Here is a 13,265-nt window from a genome sequence, read left to right on the forward strand (position 1 = left end):
GAATAATCAGGACAAGATTAGGGTCTGTGCCTATGGACACATGGGGCAAGGAGTTGTGGAGGAGAGGTGTATGGTGGAGGGGGAGGCAGGACTCTGCTGGAGGTGGGGTGTGGGAAGCCCACTGAGGGTGGCATTGAGAGATTCCCATGAGGCGAGCGGAGCCAAAGGTTGGGGCGAGGGATTTGAACTCCCACCAAACACCCCTTGGGGTAAGAGAGGGAGCCCTGAGGCCTTCCCCTCTCCCAGGATCTTGGTTTATCTGTTTATAAAGCTAGAAGTGTAGAGGTAGTAGTAGTTTTTGGGTTGGAGTCCGTGTGAGGTAATCTTGCTTCCTCTTTGGCAAAAGCCACAGCAGCCGTGGCAGCAGTGGCTGCGTTGGTGACGGTGATGGGTGGGCCCCCCGGGGGTGGGGCCGCCTTGCGCCTGTGGGCCGAGGAGCGCAGGTGGGAGGCCAGGGCTTCACGCCCACTCAGCAGCACCTCACATGCCAGGCAGTGGTAGGTGCAGATGGGCACCCGCAGGGGTGGGGGCATTGAACCCCCAGAGCCCCGCCCAAAGAAGCAGAAGGATCTCTGATGAGCAGTGGCCGAGGCCTCCCCATCAAATGCCATCTTGCACTGGCGGCACAGGTAGCGGTGGGTCACATCCACGGTGGAGATGCCAGTGCTGCCTGTGAGCAGCTCGTCGGCCTCCCCGACCTCCCCCTCCCCTGGAGCGGGCAGTTCAGGAGGCTTTGAAGGGGCTGTGGTTGTGGGCTCAGGAGGCTGGGGCGGAGGCTGGAGGAGGGCACTGGGGAGAAGTCCGATGAGGGTCTGAGGTATCACGGGGTTCATGGGAAACAGCCCCTTCTTCATGCCATAAAGCTGTTGGAAGTAAGCCCCCTGTAACTGGGGGCCAAAGACAGCCGGTGGTGCGGCCCCTCCTGCAGGGGGCAATGGAAAGGGCAGGAATTGGCCCCCCAGCAGGGCTGGGACAGTGGCCTTCAATGCTTTGAGGTTCTTGAGGGCATCAGTGGAAGAGTTGGTGGGGGCTGCAATTGGCTTTCGCTCACCAGAGACCTTGTCCCCAGAGGGCTCAGTAGGTGGGCCTGGGGCGGGGTCAGTGGTGCCTGCTGTGGAGGTGTTGGTTTGGTTGGGCACAGGTCTCTGAGGTAAGGGGCAGCCTGGGCCAGCAGTCTGGACCACTGCGGTAGCAGGCAGGACCGAAGTGGCGAGGCCGAGGAGGCCTGAGGAGGCTGCAGGGCCTAGGGAGATAAAGGAACGATGGATTAGTCACACCTGGGCCCCTCATCCTTCCTGCTCTAAGCCACCTCCAGCCTCACTCACCCATTCCCACCGTCTAGCCTCTGTGCTCCCTCCCTTCCCCCAAGAGCCTGAAACAAAGGAAGGCCACAGGAGATTGGAGATGGGAGGAGTCAAAAAGGAAAAGGAGGGACAAGTCATTAAAGGGAAATGCTCTCTGAATTCCAGCTCCTCCCAACCTTCCACTCACCTGAATTAAAAGGAGCTAAGCTGCCCAGTGGAGGCTGGGCCAAAGCTGGGCTCGACAAGAGAACCGGGGCCAGGCGAGGCAGGGCTGGGGCAGCCCCAAGGGGCATAGAGGCAGGTGTATTGGCAGGTGGGGCCTTCGAAACCTGAGATGCCTCAGGCGCTGGAGCCAAGTCGTAGCACTTGCTTTCACTCTTCAGCTGGACTCGGACTGCCTCCTTGAGCTTGGCCAGGTGCTGGCGGGAAAAGAGATGGCCTCGGCAGGAGACATAGAAATCATACTTGACGTCACAGTAAGGGCAATCGGTGCGCTGGGCTCCCAAGGGACCCTCACTGCTGCCCCCAGCCCCACCAACTGCTGCCCCCTGCAGTTTGGCTTTCTTTTCCTTGGCACGAGCATTCTGGAACCAGACCTGGATGACTCTTTTGGGCAGCCCAATCTCTTCCCCCAGCACCTCACACTCCTGCATGGTGGGGGTGCGGTAGGCTTCATAGCAGGCTTTCATGATCTTCAGCTGCAGGCTGCTCATCTGGGTCCTGTAGCGCCTCTGCCCCATTCCATCTGGAAGCCCAGCCCCACTTCCTGGTGCCCCACTGGTCCCTCCAGCCCCAGGGGACTCTGGTTCGGCCAGGCTGGAAGCGGAGGAATCACTTAGATCCCCTGCAGATGGACTGCAAGCCTCACTCTCTGGGGAAACTTTTGCAGGTTCCTCTGGGCCCTCATCCTCGCTGGGGGGTGGCAGGGGAGGAGGAGGTGGGAGAGGTAGAGGTGGCTCTGGTGTTGGGGTGATAGCCTCTTTCCCAGGCGGAAGGAAAGGCAGGGGCCCCACAGTAGGGGTGACTGTAGGGTAGGGAAAAGCAGGTGTCTCTCTCTTTGGGGCCTCCCTCCCTGTCCCATCATCCACCTTGCCCAACAAGAGGTTGAACTTGGGGAAGGGTGCAGGAGTGGGTGTGACCGGGGGCTTGGCTGCTGGATTGGGCACTCCCCCAGGGGTGCTTCGAAACTGGCCTTTCCTCTCTCGGGCCCTAGTGTTCTGGAACCAGACTTGCACCACTCGCTTTTTGAGCCCCACCTCCTCAGAGATGCAGTCAAGCATCTTTCGCGTGGGGTTGGAGTCCTGCATATACCAGCGGTACAGGATCTCCAGCTGCTCAGGGAGGATAGTGGTCCGCAGGCGCTTGTCCCTGGGGGGCTCACCCTCCCCCCCACCCCCTGCTTCACTGCCTGTGGGGGACAGGCTGCCATCCTCGTGCTTACGTTTGAGTGGTGGCCCTGGCACTGGTGGAGTGCCTGCCACCAGGGGGTTTCGCTCCCCAAACACCAGCAAGGGCAGATCAAGGAGGTGGGGGGCAGCACCAGGCTGCACAGATGGCAGAAAATGTAGTCGGCGGTGACTGGTTAGGAGGTCCTGACTGGGGAAAGACATGGTGCACTGGTCACAGGTGTAGGCTGGGGAAGGCGAGGGAGGAGGCCTCCCTTCAGGCTCTCTGCCTTCTGGCTTTGTTGCTTCTGCTTGGCTCAGCTCTTCCCTGCCTGGAAGTTCTGGTGATGGGCCCTCGGGCCTGGCTGGGGGTTCGAGGCCTTGTTCCTCCTCTACATCTTCCTCCTCAGCATCTTCCTCTTCTTCCCCTCGCTCTGCCTCTTCTTCTTCCTCTTCTGGGGACTGGTCATCGTAGCATTTCTTAAGGTGTCGCACCAACTCAAAAACACAGGAAAAGGTGGTGTGGCAGCGCCTGCAGCCAGACACTCCCCCCGTGCCTCCTGCAGTCGGTGCAGGCCCCCCTTCACTGGCATTTTTGCGCGCTTTTTGGCGGGCATTTTGGAACCACACTACTACCACACGGCTAGCCAGGCCCAAGAGACTTGCAAGCCGCTCCACCTCTCCATCCTTGGGATAGGCACTGGTCTCAAAGAAGGACTGCAGGGCCTGAGTCTGGAACTCAGTGAACTTGGTTCTGGAGAATCGGCGGCCTGCAGGCACTAGGGGAGGAAGATTCCCTCTGGAGTGTTCTTCCTCCTCTGGGGGCCAGCGTCCTCCTGCCCGGCTTCGCTCCTCAGGGAGATGGGCTCCTCCTGTCTCAGGCTCTGGTACCAGGAAGGGTGGACACAGTTGGGGAGCAGGTGAATCCAGAGACCCATCAGGAGGTTTGAGGGGCTCTGCAGGGGGTGGGTATAGGCTGTCATAGCTCTTTCGGAACTGAGCAGCGTAACGGCTCAGGGCCTCGAAGGGCAGAAAGCGGCGGTGGACGTGCTCCTCGTGTGTCTTGAGGATGAGCATGTTAGAGAAGAGTTTCCCACAGGCCCCGCAGGCCAGCTTATCCCCACCCCCGAGGGCCTCTGGTGGGGGAGGGGTTGGAGGAGGGGGCACAGCCTGCTTTCCTTCGTTGTACTGGATCACCAGCTCAAAACCGAAGTTTTCCAGAAGGGCTTTGGCTGCGGTGCGGGCTGCCTCATTGGGCATTGGTTGTGGGGGTGAGGCTGGCCCTGCCTCGGTTCCCTCTTCAGCCATGGGGGGGCGCTCCCATTCCTGCTCAGCCAGCTCAACTTTTGGGGGTGGGGGCGGGGGAGGAGGGGCGGCAGCTGGCAGGGACAGTAGGGGTGCGGGCCCAGCCAGTGCCAGCTTGGGCCCCACCTTGAGGTCATGGAGGTAGAAGGGCAGGAGCAGCTGCTGCTGCTGGAGCTTAAGCAGTGATTCGGGCACCAAAGGGAAGGGGGGCAGGACTGGTGGGGTGAAGAGTGGGGCTGGGAATCTGTGCAGGTCCAAGGGAGGGGGAGGAGGGGACAGGAAGGGCAATCCAGATACGAAGCCACTGGGGTTGGGACCCTTCTTCTCAGTGCCTGCTTCCCCCTCAGTCTCGCCTTCTTTGGGCTCTTCTTGGCCACGCTCTGGCCCCTCAGCCTTGGCATCAGTCTTGGCTCCCCGTGAGCGAGTCTGGTGCAGAACTGAGCGCATGTGGATCTCCAGGGTGGAGCTCTGGTTGTAGGAGACTCGGCAGACAGTGCACTTAAAGGGCTTGTCTGTGGCAGCAGGGGTGGCAGGCGCCGTCCCAGCCTCTCCCCGGGCAGGGCCACAGGGGTCAATGGCAGCCTTCTTCATCTTGTGCAGGTGGGAGACAGAGTTATAGTGGACCAGGAGGATATTCTTTTGCGTGAAGGATTCCTTACACACAGTGCACTTATAGGGCCGGGCAGGGTCGAGGAACTTGTCCAGGGCAAAGTTAGTGGTCTTCCGATAGGTCAAAGGGTGGCGAGAGTCAGCTGGAGCTGCTTCTGTAGGGCGGGGCTCTCCAGCAGTCCCCTCCTCTTCCTCAGCTATCGGGGGTGGAGGAACCATTTCTTCAGCCTGGGCATCAGGTCGAGGGGCTGGAGATGGGGCTGGAGAGCGGAGTTGGTCAGGGCTTCCTGTGGGCTTGTCTGGGGCCTCAGCTGAGGGCAAGGGAGGCTCAGGAAGAGAATCGGGACTGGCTTCTGGGGTCAGGTGAGGGCCTTCTAGGGGAGAAAAGGAGTTGCAATGAGAAGGGAACTTTAAGTCAGACCCCACTCACTCCATATCTAGGGCAACGTGTCCTTGCCTCAGTTGCCTTCAGACCTCCTTGGTCTATGGAGCCCGGATCCCCTTTCCTGCCACCTTTGGAGGTTTGCCATCCCTTTCCTTACCTGCTGCCTGGTCTCTGCTGGGTGCAGGCTCTGGCCCAGAAGCCAGGGGCTCTGGACCATCCCCCAGAGGGCTGAGAGAGGGCCCAGGCAGCACTTTGGTCATAAAGGTCATCTCTACAGTTGTGGCCTGTAATGGAAGAAATCCCAATGACTTCTCTCCTGCCCCCTGGCTACTCCTGTGCCTGTGCCCAGCCCCTTTTCATAGCTCCGGCCTCTGACAAACCTCCCACCTAACTTCTTTGCCCACAGAGGAGAGGGCCTGGGCTGCACCTCCCCTACCTGCCAGCCTGGGCCTGCTGTTGAATAGCTCTTCTCAAGGCCTAATGGAAGTGAAGGAAATGCTTAGCTTCCCCACAGGAGAGTAGAGGCAGCGAGATAAGCTCCACTCTGAGGCTCCCGCCAACTCTAAAATTCACCTTTAAATCTGTGAAATGCTGTTTCCTTTACCAACACCCGCGCCCGACACCTCTGCCTCTGCCTCCTCCCTTGCTCCTCCTGCCCAGCCCTGACAGGGTCCCCTGGATGGGTCCTCACCCACCCTGTACTCACCACAAGAAGCAGCTTCTCAACACACTCAGGCACCACATTGTGAAGGTGGCAAAGGTGGAAGTGCAGGGCGGGCCGGCCCACCAGCTGCTCCTGGCACAGGGGGCACCTGTACTTGGGCTGTACCGCATGCTGGGAGAGTGCGTGAGCCCTCACCTGGTCGGACTCTGGGCTCAAGAAGCTGCAGTATGGACAGCAGTATACCTGAGGGGCACAGGGGATGTGGAGGGGGGGTCAGGGATGGATGGGACTTACCATCACTCAACCTTTGGGTTCCTGGACACAATACAATCCCCCACTCCCAATAAAGGAGGAGTGAGCCCAAGAGTAAGGTATCACTGTGGGCCCAGGCACAGTCCTGAAAGCTGGCTCCTCACTCCTTTCCCATAGACTGGGACAAAGACCTAAGTTAGGCCACTACCTTGCCTTCACTCTTTGGCCCTTTCCCTTCGTCCTGGCCTCTCTGTCTTTCCTTGGTCGGTCTCTCTGTCTCTGCTGCCCCACTCAGTTCTCCAGATGACAGTATGACCCTGGGCCTACCTCCCCAGGATTTAGTTTTCTTTTCTTAACCACCCTCACACTGTCTGCGTCTTTTCCCTGAAATGGCCCCCCTTTCCTCTGGTACTTCCTGGACCGAGCCTCCCTTATCCTGGCCCACTGTGCCTCCCCAAGGTCCCTGAACTAAGTGTCTCAGGTGGGGGCCCTCCCTACCTGTCTGTTCAGAAGCCAGCTCATTCTCCCTCAGAGGCTCAGCAGTTCCCACTTTCTCTTCCTTCCTTTTATTTTTCTTCCCTTCTTAATGTAAACAAGTGCCATAGCTCCCCCAGTGGCTTAGAAAATTCTGGCCTGGCTGTTAGTGCATCCCCACCCACACCTCTGGAGGGCGGGACTGGGGAGCCTAAGTAGGGGCCTTGGAGGCCCCTGCTTCTGTCTTAGTCACTTGACTGCCTGCCCTCCAGCCTGCTTTGTCTCCCTGACTCACTTCCTTTCCTGCCCCTGTGCCATCAGGCCAGGCCCGCCTGCCAGGAAGGGGACACTTATCTCAGGGCACCTTGGCCTAGGAGCGGACATCTGCAGTGGGCCTGCTGAGGGAATAGGAGCTAGGAAGAGGGAAGCTGAGCGCATAAGCCATTACTGCAGCAGTTTGCAGGAAGACAGTCATAACAAATACCGCACATTGCAGTCCAGTTTGGAGAACTGTGAGGCACAGGATGGCACCTCAAGACCAAAGTCTGGGAGTCCCCTCGAAATCAACACTTTCAGGCCACAGAGTTAAACTCCTGGGGACTGCCTAGGTCAGGCAGAGGCCTGGGTCCTGGGGACTTAGAGATTTGCAGAGGTTGCTGTCCAGGTGAACCTTTGGGGTTGCTGCCTCTACCCTCAGGGAGGAGATCCCAGGATGCTTCCACCCAGGCTCAGGGCTTTCTGGGGGAAGGGGACATCCATGTCTAGTTGTCTTTTTGCTCATAACAGAAATAAAGAGCTGGGCAATAGCTAGTTTTTTATTTTTGCCTTTCTTTTCATTCACTTCTTTCCTCCCCTCCTTCCTTCACCTCCCTCCAATCTTTCATGTCTTCAATACAGTTTCTCTCTTCATCTTTCCTTCAAAGTCCCTTCCTGTCATCTCCCTCTCTGCTCCACCCCTGGGGGCCAGCTCTACTCCCTGTGGGTGCTGAACATCCATAACTGGGCCTAGGTAGAATTTCTTAAACTTTGTATTCTAAGTGAGGTGAGTCACAAGCATGATGAAATCCGGTCTACCTTTGGTCTGAAATCTCTGTAAAGCTCTGCTGATTAGAATTTCAGGCTTTAGAACATGAGCAGATCTCAGTAAACTAGTCCCCCCCAGCCCCCTCCCCCTGCCCTCAGCTCTTCCCAGTTACCCCAGTTCTGACCGTGGTCTGGTTGGCACTGTCTCCAGGAGGGCCAGTCTTGTTCTCTGCCTCTTCAGAAGCTAAAGATGAAAAGAGAGATTAAGAGAGTCTACAGACCTCCCTCTTCCTTTCACAGACCCCCAGCTCTTAAGATGACCTGATTTGTAGCACAGAGCTTCCAGGGTAGGGGGTTGGGCTCTGGGAAAAGGGAGAAAGGGCAGGAAAGCATAGAGTTACACCAAATACAGTGAGGGGAGGCTGGCTCGGCAGGGCCCTTCCCAGGTTACTGGGATGGCCAGGTGAGGGTCCTCAGAGAGAACAGAGCACCCAGCTTCTATGGCTCTCCCTTCCCTCTGTGTCCTTTTTTTGATCATGTCGGCACTTTTATCACAGGCCTTGCTGGGTGTCTGGGTGACAGCACGGTCCCATGATCATCTGAGAATGTATTAAGATTGGGGATGGGGAGGGCAAGGAACCAGATGAGTAACTCACCCAACTGTTCTGTCTTGTTCTGAGCATCTTTCTCAGGGGTGGGTGGCTCAGCTGAGGGGGTGACAGGAGGCTTCCCTGTGTAGAATGAGGAGAGAATCAGCTTAATGAGGATGAAGCATCAGGAACAGGAGAAGCAGAGAAAGCAGGACAAGCGGCCAGGCAGCCAGGCAATGAGAAAGAAAATGGATGGATGAATCAACAGGCAGGAGAGAACAAAAAGAAATACAGAGAACGAGGGGGAAAAAAAATTAGTGTTAGAACTGGTAGGGCTTAAGAAATCATCTCTGGGAGTCCAGCCCCTGTCACTTAAAGATGAGCAGCAAACAAGCCCAGTGGTAGGTGACAGAAACAGGATTAAACTCAGCTCCTTGTCTCGGCTGATGCTGGAGGCCAGGAGCCCAGAAATGTAGAGTGAGAGGTGCTGAAGAAGAAAGGTGAGGTTGAATGGAAGCAGCTGCAGTGGGCAAGAGGCGGCAGATCTAAGTGCGAGAGGAGATTACCACTCAAGTAAGAATTGACAGATGTGTAGGAATTTATTTTCGGTGGCGGCCTAATTAAAGTGTTAAAGTTCCTTAACTCCATTCAGCCTTGCGCCAGGATCGTTAGCTATTGATCTGGGCCCCTCCGGCACTTAACTCCAGCCAGCATATTGGCAATTCAATTAGCACCAGTCAATGCTTTCTGTTCCTGGTTCCTGCTGCCCGTGCCCTCACCCTTACCCACCACTGGCCTCTATGAAGCCCGGACACCTGTGCCCACCTCTGACAGCCCCTTCTCGGCCCTCCTCCTGGACCCTCTCAATCAATGGCACCTGTTGGGCCCTTCCCAGCTTCTGCAGGTACAGCCTGAGCTGCCTAAGAGGGACTCTCAGCCCAGACTTCAGGTTGAAGACCTCTGAGGAGACAGGAAAGGCTGGGGAGGTTGTCAAGAGTTTCCCTTCTGTGCCGCCTTTAGGCCAGGCCCACAGCTCCCATCAGTTTCCCATATGTCCTGGACCGCTCTTTACTGTCTTTCTGCCTCTATGTCCTACCCGACCAGCTCCTATCCACCCCGCACACCCAGCGTTGCTAGGACACTGGTCACTACTTGGAATCACTGGGTGACTCCTCCTCATCTCTTCTTGTTCTCCTTTCTCCACCCAGCAAAGTTTCTGCCCTTCTCTGCCTCCTCCCTCCAACAACTTCTTGTTCTCCCCTTCACTTCGGCCATCCCACTGTTTGTGAAATCCAGATTTGTCACCCCTTCACAGCTCCTTTCCACTTGCTACTGAGTGCCCACAGACTGGTGTCTCCTTCCTTGTATCACTTTCTCGTCAGCCTCCTGGCGCCCATGCCAACTGCTCTCCCTGCCCAGCCCTTCCCCTCCAGTCTCCTCATTCTCACCTGGAGTCCGGAGCTGCCCAAGGCTGAAGCTCAGGATGCTCTGAAGAGCTGAGAGCCCTTCCTCGGCTGCCGGGCCACTCTGCAGCAGCTGCAGGCGCCGCTGGGCCTGGGCATCGCGGTGGGCTGGTGCTCGCAGGTGCTGCAGCACTGCCAGGCGGGACGGTGTCTCCCAGGCGCACAGCAGGCAGCGGAACAGCCCCAGCTCTGCCCCTGCCGCTGCCCCCTCCATTTCCAGCAGAAACTGGAAAAGTGGAAAGAGACTGCTCAGGCCCAGCAGGAACAGATGCCTCCAGATCTTGGGGGGGACTCCTTTGCCTCCCCCAAGGGAGCCTGACCAGCAGCATCCCCTCCCCACCCAGCCATTCTGCCCTCTTGAGCCCCTGTATTCTTTCTTAAGGCCATCTGAGTATTACTGCTTTTTCTCTTCAATCTCCTTCTCTTCCTCCTACCCATCCTGGACTCTCTCCTAGTTTTGTGAATGGAATCTGGTCCTGTTCTTAATCTTCTGGTGATAAGATGGACTGAGCAGAGGCGGATTATTCCCTCTAGCCCTAAACACAAGAAAAGCTGAATAAAGTATTGGATTCACTTCATCCAAGTTTATCATCCTTGGTCTTTCTCTCCACACGATTTTTCTAAGCAGTGTATTATCTTGGTGCATATGTGCCTTTTTCTCCAATTCTGCCACCCTGCGTTTTTCCATTACTTTTCCATTCTGCCTATTCATCCCCATCTCCTCTTCCCTCTCCCTGGGGGCTGTCTGCTCTGCCCTTCAAACCCCAGGCCCTCCTGCCCCTCTTACCTTATAGACCTGGCCATTTTCTTCATGGGCTGCACCCCGGACGTGCAGCTGCATCTTCTCCTTGCTGTTGGACTCAAAGTCACAGATATTGCAGCGCAGATGCAGGGGGGGCACAGACCCATAAGGAGTGCCATCTCCCAGGGGCACGGGGGAAGCGGTGCCCATGGCCCCACCCCCCTCCCTCAGGTGGGCTGCCAGCTGGTACTTCTGAGCATGTTTGTCAGTCTTGAGGTGGAGCTGGAAGTTGGCCTTGAGCTGGGTGCTATAGCAGCAGAGCTTGCAGCGGTGGGTGTCACCGGCCACCTCCTTCCATTCGGCCTCTGGTAGACTGCGGCCCATGCTGCAGTGGTAGAGTAGCAGCTCCAGGTTGTCCGTGCTGAAGGCCTGGCACACAAGGCAGCGGAACACCTTCAGTGATGGGCTGTCATCTGGGGGTGGCGAGGTGGGCAGGCCATCGGACAAGGAGCCTAGGAGCTGGCTTTGAGGCAGATGGGCGTCCGGGGAGAGGCTGCCAGGGGCTAGGGGACAGAGACAGGTTAGCGGCCCAAGAAAGGAGTGGAGCAGGGTCCATTTGGTCTGTGGGAATGTGGGTGGCAGATAAATGAGGATAATGCTGAGAGCACTGGGGTTACCTAAGTTGGGGGCTGGCTGTTGGGAAAGAGCAGGGAATGGAGTTTGGCCCTGGGAGGCAGAGGGAAGGGTAGAGGAGCAGAGCCCACAGAGCTTACCAGGTGTGGAGAACTTGCGGGTAGGTGCTCCAAGGTGGTGGAAGCCATTGAGAAGAAGCTGGGCTTCTAGGGGCTTGTCTGGTCTCAGCCCAGGGCCAGGTAAGGGAGCCGCGGGCTGCCCTAGGGCCTGTGGCCCAAAGTACTGGAAGAGTTCCGGGGGAGTGGCAGGGGCAGCCCCTGCTGGGGGCGGAGGGCCCGGCCCCACCAGCCCAGGTGGCAGGCCCAGCGGCAGCCCTTGGTGGAGCATGAGGACGTTCTGCATGTGCTTCTCAGAGGTCATGTGGATGCGCAGGTTTCGAGAGATATTGGTCTCGTAGCTGCACACCTTGCACTGCCAGGATGATTTGGTCTTAGGCTCCTTGTCCCCCGAAGAGGGTGGGAGCGATGCCTCTGGGGGGCTTCCCTGCCCGCCAGGCCCCGCCTGGAAGCCCTGCAGATTGGCCAGGTGCTTGTCGGACTGCATGTGGATGCTGAGGTTGCCCTTGGTGGTGGTGGAATAGTTGCAGATGTCGCAGCGGTAGGGCTTATAGCCACAGTTGTAGCTTTCTCCACGTGCGAGGCGTGGGTGGGCTCCTCCAGCACTGCAGTAGCTGCAGTGACTGTTGCTCTCAGGGTGTTTTTCCCGCATGTGCACGTCCAGGGTCTGCTGGTACTTGTAGTGCCAGTTGCACTTGGGACACTTGAGCGTCTTGCAGGAGTTGCGCGAGTGTAGCAGAGACATGTGGCTGGACAGGCTGAGGCCCTGGAAGGCTGCAGGGGCTGGGGCATAGTCATCGGCTAGGCGGTATGGCTGGGGCGGGTCACTGGGGTCTTCGGGAGAGCCCACTGGGGCGGGGAGAGTGCCCCCCTCCTTGGAGGTGGGTGAGCTTTGGTTGAGTGAGGGGCAGAGCCCTCCATCCTCTTCTTGCCCCTCAGGAAACCAATCTGGCCCTGCCTCGCCTGCTGCCATTGGCAATTCTTTGGCATGGGTTGGGCTGGGGCCCCAGATGGCTGGGGTTGTGGATGGGGAGGGTGGACTGAGGGCCATGACTTCTTCTGTGGGCAGTACAAGGGCTTGGGTTTCTGCCTCAGGGGGGCCATCCTCTGTCTGGACTACATTCGTCTCCAGGTTCACTGTGCTGCTTTTGTCAAGGGGTATTTCTGAAGGGGGGTAAGCAGGCAGTTTTGGTTCCAGAAAGCTTAGGAGGGCCATGCAGCCCTCCTCCCCTACCTGGAGCACAGCTGGGTTGCCCAGAAGGCCCTGGTGTTGAGCAGGGGTTAGTTTCACCCCATGAGACCGTGTATGACCCACAAAGGCCTGGAGCCGACTGAAACCCAAGCGGCACAGGAGGCAGAGCCAGAACAGTGCCCTGTGGTCTCCCCCTCTGCTCCAGATGGGGCCATCTTTGGAATCTCCAGGTGGGTTTGGAGCCAGCTGGTAGCTCCAGAAGGCTCCATCCCTTCCCTCACAGGTGGCCGGAGATGGCGCTGAGGTATCATGGGGCAGAATTTGGTCAGAAGAGCTAAAGCCTTGGATTGGGTCGAAGCCATGTTGGATGTGAAGGGCAGTGAGGTGTGCAGGGGGCGGGTGGGGTAGGCTGGGCTCTTCCTTGATGCCCGCCTCACCCCAGGGGAAGCCCTTTGGTAACAGCAGTTCACTGCCACCTGGCAGGGACAACTTGGCCACTAGGCAGGCCTCACCATCAGCTCTGAAGAGTAAATGGTTGCTTAGGTCCACAGGGGGGAGCCCTCCTCCTCCCTCCTCCTGCTCCAAGTCCTCTTCCACCCCCAGGTCCTTTGGTGGGAAGCCATCACAGCCAGGCTTTTCTTGGGGCTCCCCAATCTCCTTTGGTGGGATGAGGCCACAGCCCGACTCCAGGGGCTGTCCCCCCGGCTCTGAGGGCCTCATGCTCTCAGAGGTGGAGGAGGCAGCAGGGGGATCTTTGGTGACAGGATTAGCGGGGGTACCCGGGGAGGAGGTGTTTGGAGGCGGAGATGGGGCATTGTGCCCAGGGGGTGGGGTGGTGCCAGCAGTGGAGGATGAGCTAAGGGTGGCCATGGCAGACGGAGGAGTGCTGAGGGTTCATTTCAGCGTGACAGCCAGTACCCTGTAGGGGAAACAGAGAGGACAGTGCTGTCAGGTAGCAGGGGAGGCGCAGGCAGTGAACTCTCCTGCTACTCCAGCCCCACTCTCTTCTCTGAGCACCAGACTCAGGTACCCATTTGCCAACTTGAAGCTTCACTTAGTGTCTAACAGCCTTCCAACTTAACATGTCTAAAATCAGAACTCTTTATTTCTTCCCTGAATTTATTCTTC

At 57.9% G+C, this 13,265-nt stretch overlaps 1 protein-coding gene across 1 annotated transcript; it reads right to left on the bottom strand.

Annotated features, from left to right (window-relative positions):
• Positions 1-263: 263 nt before the first annotated feature.
• On the bottom strand, positions 264-13,007 carry ZFHX2 (zinc finger homeobox 2). The gene is made up of 9 exons (XM_054577746.1): positions 10,970-13,007; positions 10,242-10,759; positions 9,440-9,680; positions 8,058-8,132; positions 7,587-7,645; positions 5,695-5,895; positions 5,146-5,272; positions 1,492-4,977; positions 264-1,243 (listed from the first exon to the last, which is right to left on the bottom strand). The coding sequence occupies exons 1-9, from the start codon at positions 13,005-13,007 to the stop codon at positions 264-266; spliced, it is 7,725 nt and encodes a 2,574-aa protein (XP_054433721.1).
• Between the last annotated feature and the right edge of the window lie 258 nt (positions 13,008-13,265).

This window comes from Pteronotus mesoamericanus, unplaced genomic scaffold, assembly GCF_021234165.1.
Source record: "Pteronotus mesoamericanus isolate MK-2021 breed Mesoamerican mustached bat unplaced genomic scaffold, CSHL_Meso_final contig_46, whole genome shotgun sequence".
Taxonomy (NCBI): Eukaryota; Metazoa; Chordata; class Mammalia; order Chiroptera; family Mormoopidae; genus Pteronotus; species Pteronotus mesoamericanus.